This window comes from Diorhabda carinulata, chromosome 5, assembly GCF_026250575.1.
Source record: "Diorhabda carinulata isolate Delta chromosome 5, icDioCari1.1, whole genome shotgun sequence".
Classification (NCBI taxonomy): domain Eukaryota; kingdom Metazoa; phylum Arthropoda; class Insecta; order Coleoptera; family Chrysomelidae; genus Diorhabda; species Diorhabda carinulata.
Genome location: NC_079464.1, coordinates 30342313 through 30350488, shown reverse-complemented (window position 1 = coordinate 30350488; position 8176 = coordinate 30342313). Strand labels below are relative to the sequence as shown.

The 8176-nt window shown below is 28.8% G+C and overlaps 2 protein-coding genes across 2 annotated transcripts; both read left to right on the top strand.

Annotated features, from left to right (window-relative positions):
• The first annotated feature begins 185 nt into the window (after positions 1-185).
• LOC130894191 (B-cell CLL/lymphoma 7 protein family member A) lies at positions 186-1055 on the top strand. The gene is made up of 3 exons (XM_057800824.1): positions 186-380; positions 433-611; positions 672-1055. Exons 1-3 carry the CDS (start codon positions 292-294, stop codon positions 797-799), a joined length of 396 nt encoding a protein of 131 aa, XP_057656807.1. The 5' UTR covers positions 186-291; the 3' UTR covers positions 800-1055.
• Positions 1056-2878: 1823 nt separating this feature from the next.
• LOC130894189 (uncharacterized) lies at positions 2879-8002 on the top strand. Its single transcript, XM_057800819.1, has 4 exons — positions 2879-3333; positions 4067-4310; positions 4872-5827; positions 7384-8002. Exons 1-4 carry the CDS (start codon positions 3063-3065, stop codon positions 7758-7760), a joined length of 1848 nt encoding a protein of 615 aa, XP_057656802.1. The 5' UTR covers positions 2879-3062; the 3' UTR covers positions 7761-8002.
• The last annotated feature ends 174 nt before the right edge of the window (positions 8003-8176 follow it).

Genomic DNA, 8176 nt, shown 5'->3' with positions numbered 1-8176 from the left:
GGTGAAAAATATATAATATTTATTTTAAACTACAAAATTAAGCTTCTTTTTGTAATCGCTAAATGGACTTTCGTCGTGTTTAAGTATGCTTTAAAGTAAAATAATAAGAGTTTTTATTGGTTTAAAGGTTTCATAGTTTCGTCCAATCAGAACGTTTATTTATGCATCTGTGGTTTGACATTTTGACAGCTAGCATATATTATATTCAACATGGAGGTATAAATAAGACTTGTTTGGGTATTATTGGATAATTTAATTGTTTCTTGTGATATAAATAATAATTAATATATAATGTCTCGATCCATTCGTGCAGAAACCCGTAGTAGGGCTAAAGATGATATTAAGAAAGTTATGAATGTTATAGATCGAGTTCGGCATTGGTACCAATTTTATCAATATAAAATATTGTTGAACTATGTTTAAAATTTTTAGGGAAAAGAAATGGGTGACTATTGGTGATACTACAATGAAAATATATAAATGGGTACCAGTAACTGAACCAAAAAAATCACTGAAACATAGAGAAAATAAGGAAAACATGAGAAAAGCCACGGTTCTTGACACTTCCAACTCAAATTCGAATTTTAGTTTGGCAGAAGATTCTAATACGTGTAAGTAGTATTTTTGTTTTCTCTTTCAAACTTATTTCATTCAAAAAATTTTGATTAAAGGTTTTTCAACTGTTAGTGATTCTCAGGGTCCTACTGATTTTTCCTCCTCTCACATGACATTTTCAGAAGATTCAAATTCTCAGGGTAGTGAAATGGTTTCGGTGAAACGATTAAAAAGTGGGGACTAAACATTTTCAAATTTGAATAATTTATTATTTTTTCTTATCACCTGCTATGTTGGTGAGAAGAATTAGTGTTTAAAACTTTTTTTTATATGTGTAGTCTCTGTATATACTATTGTAGTCCAATTCTTAATTATACTGTACTTGGTTTTAGCTATTATCTTTAGGGCTGGGTTACTTGTCTTAAAACTGATAAAGTTTCCCTTAATTTTTTTCATTTATATTCCAAATACTTAACTCAATAAAAGTTATTTTGAAAGTATTGTATGTTTAATTCTGTAATTGTAACTTGCTGTTTTCTAATAAAAGTTGATTTTATTTGAAAAAAAATGGTTACCAGAAGTTTCTAAATTACTTCCCACTAAAGCTATAGCTAACTATATGCGACAGAGGGTATAAGAGAAAAAGTATATATTACTTTGTGATTTACTACGTTTTATAAGGTATAAGCGTAAAAAAATCAGTATTTTAGGGTAGAACGTTTATTATTTAAAGGAATACAATCTGCGTTTGTTTTGAGCAAATTTATTGATATTTTCCATGTTTAACTCTGTGTTTGTATGAAAACTTAATAAATCCTTTCTGTAATGCTTTTACTTTGAAAAAATCAGATAAAAGCCTCGTTTTTGTTTTGAAAGTTAGGTTTTCACTTTGCAGGCCTTTCTAGATATTTTTTGTTGCTATTATTTAATTATTTCACCCTTTATATCTATAAAAACTAATTAACGCAACAATATAATTGTAAGCAGGTCGAAATTGATGTTACATTAAGATTTTTAACCAAACAATCATTGTTTCTACTGATATTTCACATTTATAGTAAATAATATTATTTTGCGTCAATTCGATTCAAAAGTATTATGAATCAAATTAACTATAAATCTTCAAAATTTCATAAAATAAAATGGTATAACCAATTGCCACTGTTAGCGAGGGTTTCTGAGACTATTAAAAGGTTGACTTTATAAAAAAAATCTATTAAAATGCCTATTTGAGTCGGTTGGCAACAGTTAAATGTTGAAAATCTTGCACCTGACTTATTAAAAAAATAAAACATGTAATACATTTCATTATACCATATTAATTAGTCTTTTAATAATGTTCAAAACAAATGCCCTCAAAACCGTTGAGTCAACATTAAAACGATTTTACCACTTGTCTTTACATTCAATTAAACTTACCGTTTAAATCGATACAGAGGATATATTAAATGAAAAATTTATATGTAAAACGATTAAACTCTGCCAAACAAAAAAGAAAAAATTGTAGCGTGTTTGCCGGTTTTATCTTTATGTTTTAGAAAAATTTAGTTTTCAAAGTTATATATATATATATATATATATATATATATATATATATATATATATATATATATATATATATTTATATATATCCTATACATATTATAAATATATATTACGTCAATAAATCATGTTTTCAATAAAAATTGTTTGAAATTCACAACTAATTTGTGTCAATAGAACACGGTAACAGCTGATAATGAGGTTGAACGCGGATGTATGTGATTCATCTATGGTCAAACGTCCATTTTGTTTATACGTAACATAGAGTTAATATTACACATAGAGACAGTGACGGCTTGTTTGAATGTGTCCGAACTGTTAATAGCGAAAGATTATCAGTTTATATATGGAAAATTAACACATCAAACTAAAACAATAAAAATGAAAGTTTTTTTAAATTTGAAAACTGACTAAAATCTCGATGTGATAGGATCCGCAATCAGGTGATAGGTGATCTATCTGATACAGGATCATAGTAAAGTGAATGATATTTTCAAGTTGAGACATATGTTCTGAGTATGACGTCATGCAACGATAATCAATTTTCATGAATATATTATTACATTATAACGAATTTGTATAATTGTTTATATTTATTTACTATTCGCTTTGAAATAAGAATATACAGTGAATAGTTAGAAATTCATATAAGGGAAATTTGATATAAAATTCATTACGTACCCGCAAAATACGGCATAAAATAAAGATTAAATCCATAGATAATTGAATATCATAATTTCGTATGAAGTAAACAAATTTCTGAAGTCATTCATAATATGTCTATTTAACATTTGATCTATTAAAATCGATTTATTATTTAGGATTGACATTAATCTGATTCCATCAATCATGTTTATTGTAACACTGTACAAATAGCAAGAATTGTGTCACATAGACAGTTTTTTTCATATTCCCACCCATAAAAAATACAAACACTTCAAAATTACAGTGTTCAGTTAATAAAAATGTTATCGAAATTACCGCCATGTGCTAAAATGAAATTAGCCGAACCATTATACGGGCGAATGAAACGGATACAAGTATATGAAAATGGCGATCCAAGGTGTTATTTATTGAATATCGTACCGAGAAATTTTAGAACTTGGAACGCCGTTTTACAACATATTACGAACGTTATACGACCGAACTTTGGACCAGTGAAAAAATTAGTAGCGTTAAGAACTTGCAAATGCATTGAAACTTTTGATGAACTCGATTCTTGTGAAAAGTATATAGGTAATTATACTGTTAACTGTTTTATAATACAAGGTGTCTCAAAAGAAAGTCCACCTTCGTATTCATGATGTGAACGCACCTATTCGGAGGGGCGCGGGAGATATGTCAATCGGTGGTACGTCCAACGGCTTCTAAAATGGTCGCAAACGCGAACAGTTACTCCGTCTGCTCAGTTGGTACAAGTATTGAAGCCTCAGAATGCTAGTCAGAGGCTGGATTTCGTATACCAGTTGATTGAGCACTTTCCAACGTTTAATAACATTTTGTTTTGGACGATTTCTTCGTGTCTGTGTCGTGTTGTTTAAGTGAGGTTATGTCAAATCTAAAGTTTAAGATGCAAAACTGACGTTCCTGGTAGCCGTCACAGAAAATCCCCGCCGAGTCATACACAATTTTATTGTTAGATTGAATGAATGCCGCGAGTTCAGCGATTTATATTTTTGTAAATTAAGTTTCCAAGCAATTTATTTTAATATGTTTCAACATTTTTTCAAATTTCTTACTTTTCTTAAAATTGTAAACTTTATGTCAACTTACTTTTGAGACACCTTGTATAATCTATACTGCGCATACTTGAGAATGCGCAGAATCGAGCTGGAACCTTTGAGAATAGATAAATCGTTGTCATTCTGTCTTAATCTTAGTCGAAACAGCTTCCACTCATAGAAATTGTCTATACAGGTGTATTACATATATGTTAAAAACAATATTAAATTAACTTTACTATATCTAGCATTGGGATTCAATGGAAATTTAAAAATGATACCGGGAGGATACAGAGACGTCTGTCCACAAAAAGGATATTGTAAACAGTTATATTGCGGACAGCTCGATTCGAAGATGTCATGTTTTTTAAGTGCAACTAAAAAAAAAGGTTTAACCATCATTTACGTGGTGAGAAACGGTGTTTGTGTACAAGTACCAAGTAAAATAGTACTAAGGAAAAACGATTTAAAGAGTTGGGATCTTATTTTAAGGTAATAAAACAAAATATGTAATTAGAGTAATTAATATGTATTTCAAAGGTTTTAAAATTATTTTTTTATATAAAATTTGATACATAGTACGAGGACACAACTGAACGATGTTGCCAGACTTTAAAAGTAGTATGGAGATGTTAAGAAAACGTAAAGTTAGGTTATGTATTATGTTATTGAGCATATTGCGCGAGGGGCAAATAAATATAACTTCATATTTATTGTAACGAAAGAGTTTTAAAATTTGAATTAATTAAAAAATTTGTTCTGATCGGTGGTAGGATGTTTTGAAACGATAGAATGTTTTTTCTGTTATTTTAAAAGCTGGTGATGAGAAATCTAAACAATAAGGTACTTTTCGACCAATCTCTGGTTATTTCCTCTAAATTCTCTAGTTTTAGCGAGACTAACGAACAGCAATTTCATTATATATATATATATATATATATATATATATATATATATATATATATATATATATATATATATATATATATATATATATATATATATATATGTATATATATATATATATTTTATAAAGGATTTTTTTCTATTTAGGTTTCTAAGTAAGAAATTAGATATACCGGAAGGAGCGGCATATATTTGTACTATATTTGGGGAAATGTTGTGCGATCCTCGAGAATTACAACACGGATTTGTATACGTGGTAGTACCTTACCAAGAAGATTTCGTTAAACTCGATTATTTACAATGTTTCAAGTACATGTGTTGTGAATATAGGCGAAATTACGTTGTTGATATTAAACCGGCGAGCTGTTTATCCAAAAGAAAAAATAAATATGGAAATAACAAGAAAACAGAACATCCGACTAGTGAAAAAATTACATCGTGTACTTGTTCTCCCAATTTTTCTAAACAAACTAATAATAAAAATCCTGCTGGTTCTTCAGACGGACCTGTTACATCTGATTTATACAATTTTGACATAGACAGTATTGAAATAAATGAAGAAGTAATTTGCTCTCCTTGCTCTAAATTGGAACTTAAGAATAGTATGAATGTGGAAAAACCGTGTTACTGTGGCAACTGCTCTCCTCGTCCTGAAGCGAAGGAAACTCACAATTTACAAAATTACGAAAATAACATTTGTAATAATGTCATAAATACCAACGAAAATAATAATAATCCTCCAGAAACAATCAAAACACCATTTTTCTTAAACTATCTCAAAAAGATTTCTAATCCCGACAAGGACAACGTAATACAATTAATAAAACCTTGTGGACGTGAAGCTTGTCCAGTAAAAATAAATCGCAGAGCTAATTCCAATCAGAACAAAGAAAATCAAATAAAAGAAAAAAAATTAGTTGAAGGTTGTTTTTATGAAAACATGACTGGCAAATTTAAAAATGATTCCCTATGTTGTTCAAAGAAAAGGAATACAAAACGTTTACCGTTCTGTACAGATCACAGCGGTAAATTGGATGGTCCTGTAGATGATAGTACATCAAATTGTATCGATGAACAAGAAGAAGAACGAAATTACAGAAGAGGTATTGTATTAATCACATTTTATTTTAGTTTATTTAGCATAGTATCTCCAAAAACAAATGTATTAAACTGATTACTACACACCATATAATTCAGATCAAGATAAAAATTATTGATTACTCAAGCTTGGTTAGGTAATAGAAATTCCCTGTAAGGATTCTTTTTGTCATACAAATGTGGAAAGTTCCTGACACTGTCTACCAGTATCAGGAGCTAACTTTCAGACATTGTTATTTCCTATTTATTTTATAACAATTTTAAAAATAAAACACCACAGCGAAAATCGGCGCAATAACTTGAATAATATTTCCACAACCAAATAACAAGGATGTTTTAAACAAAATACAAACTGACCTGACCTATTCTGTGCTCATAACCTCACAAAATTAAGGAATTAAACCAAGGAGTTGAAAACTGGCGAACTCTTAGCTTGATGTAAATGTGATGGATATTTTCAGCATAAACTACAAGTACCATTTCAGTCTCTGTCAATTAATATTTTTATTTCTTAGTTTAAGGTAATTTTTAATTTTGTCTACATAAACCAACTTTCAATTTCGATAATGTACTTCATAAAAACGAAATTAATTTTCACAAATAATTTATGCATTGACAGCTTAAATACCACAATCAATCGTTCGTTTTACATAATCTGCTATTAGTTTGTTCGTATCGTTTCGTTCGCGGTAGATAATTTGGACACATTCCGAATGTTTTCTGAATTTCTTCTGGATGTGTCAAATGCGCATGCTTTGTTCGGAATATGTTCCGAATCTTCATTCCTCCACGAACGATTTATGAACATCTAAAATTATTATTATTTGCATTTAAAACTAGCTAGGAAAATAAAATGTATATAATTAACTGACCGAAAGATTATTCTTGATATCTGTAAGTACAAAGACAACTACCACATTTTTTAAATACAATTACGTAGAAAATCTCATAGGTTAGAGATTATTTCGTCGTAAATATCAAAAAAGGATGAATGGACATGCGTCCGATTAAAAATCCTTACCCATGACCAAGGATACATTGGACGTATTCAGAACACGTTCGGAATAAGAAATTTGTGCACCACGAACACAGGATTTTAAATTCTGAACGGGAACAAAGCTAATATATCAATTTCTAGTTCTATGGGTTTTATCTGACAGTTGAATTCATTTGACGTATACGTTTATGAGACGTTGTCAAATTTGTGTTTATAATTTCTCATATTTTTGTAAAAATAGTTCAATTTGAAAACGAAATCATAGTACATGCAGTATTTTATTAATTTGTTTTTTAAAAGTGAGTAATATATCGTGACAAAATGTTGATAAACACAACGTGAAAATACTAAAAGTTGATATTATTAATGACTAACAAATTATTTGTTGATATTTAAAAAAAACCTCTTCGAATCTGTTAAATTATTTGTTTAGCTCATAAATCAAGTAACTACTAATAAAAAATATGTATATTATAAACGGTATGTCCACAGATACTGATTCGTTAAAATAGGGCAGTTAAATAAACTTTTTAACCTTTAATTCCTTTGGTTTTTTGTTTGTAGGTTATTGTGCTACATTTATTAGAACACAACGGAAACAGGATCGATTACAAGTACAACCCAAAGGATATCGAAAACCGTTAACAGAATGCCTCCCTAAGACAAAAATTATAAAATGCAAATCAAAGACGTGCTTCATGTGTAGAAGAATATCAAAGATAAAAATTGAAATTGATAAAATGAAAAGTTGTCCCGATTTGAAAGAAATTATCGAAATGTCACGACGTAGAAAAATTTGTAACAAAAATAAGATACCCACAAAGACTACCTCCACTCTGTACATTGAAGCGTTACATCCACGATCAAATTGTAAACCAATACATAATACACCTGGTCCTTGTTCTTTTGGTTTGGGTAATCGCTCTGGTAGGTTTTGTTAAACCCAACAAATATCTACAGAGTGAAAAAATAAATTATTAGTGAAAAATTTTTTTTTCAATTTCTACTTTGTGTTTACGGGTTAAATAATTCAAATAATATTTTGATATTTCTATCTTTATCTATATGTTTCGTATTTATTTTAATTAACCAGGTATACATTTCACAATTTTCCATAATTAACAAATAATTATTGATATTTTACTTGTTATATACAAATATAAATAAAAAGAACTCTATCCTATTTTATAGTCTTTATTATTATTTTGTATGATGAACATTTTATTAAATTCTAATTTTTGTAGGAATAAACTCTCTAATATACATATATCAGTAACTTCTCTAAATCTAGAGCGTTTATTGAATATATGGCAACATGTTGACAATTGAATTTGACATAATTATAGTTTTTCTATAA

Coding starts and splice junctions, on each gene's coding strand:
- LOC130894191 (XM_057800824.1), top strand. CDS start 292: ATGTCTCGATCCATTCGTGCAGAAACCCGTAGTAGGGCTAAAGATGAT. Junction 381..432: donor ATAGATCGAGTTCGGCATTG/GTACCAATTTTA, acceptor TAAAATTTTTAG/GGAAAAGAAATGGGTGACTA. Junction 612..671: donor GGCAGAAGATTCTAATACGT/GTAAGTAGTATT, acceptor TTTTGATTAAAG/GTTTTTCAACTGTTAGTGAT.
- LOC130894189 (XM_057800819.1), top strand. CDS start 3,063: ATGTTATCGAAATTACCGCCATGTGCTAAAATGAAATTAGCCGAACCA. Junction 4,311..4,871: donor AGTTGGGATCTTATTTTAAG/GTAATAAAACAA, acceptor TTTTCTATTTAG/GTTTCTAAGTAAGAAATTAG. Junction 5,828..7,383: donor AGAACGAAATTACAGAAGAG/GTATTGTATTAA, acceptor TTTTGTTTGTAG/GTTATTGTGCTACATTTATT.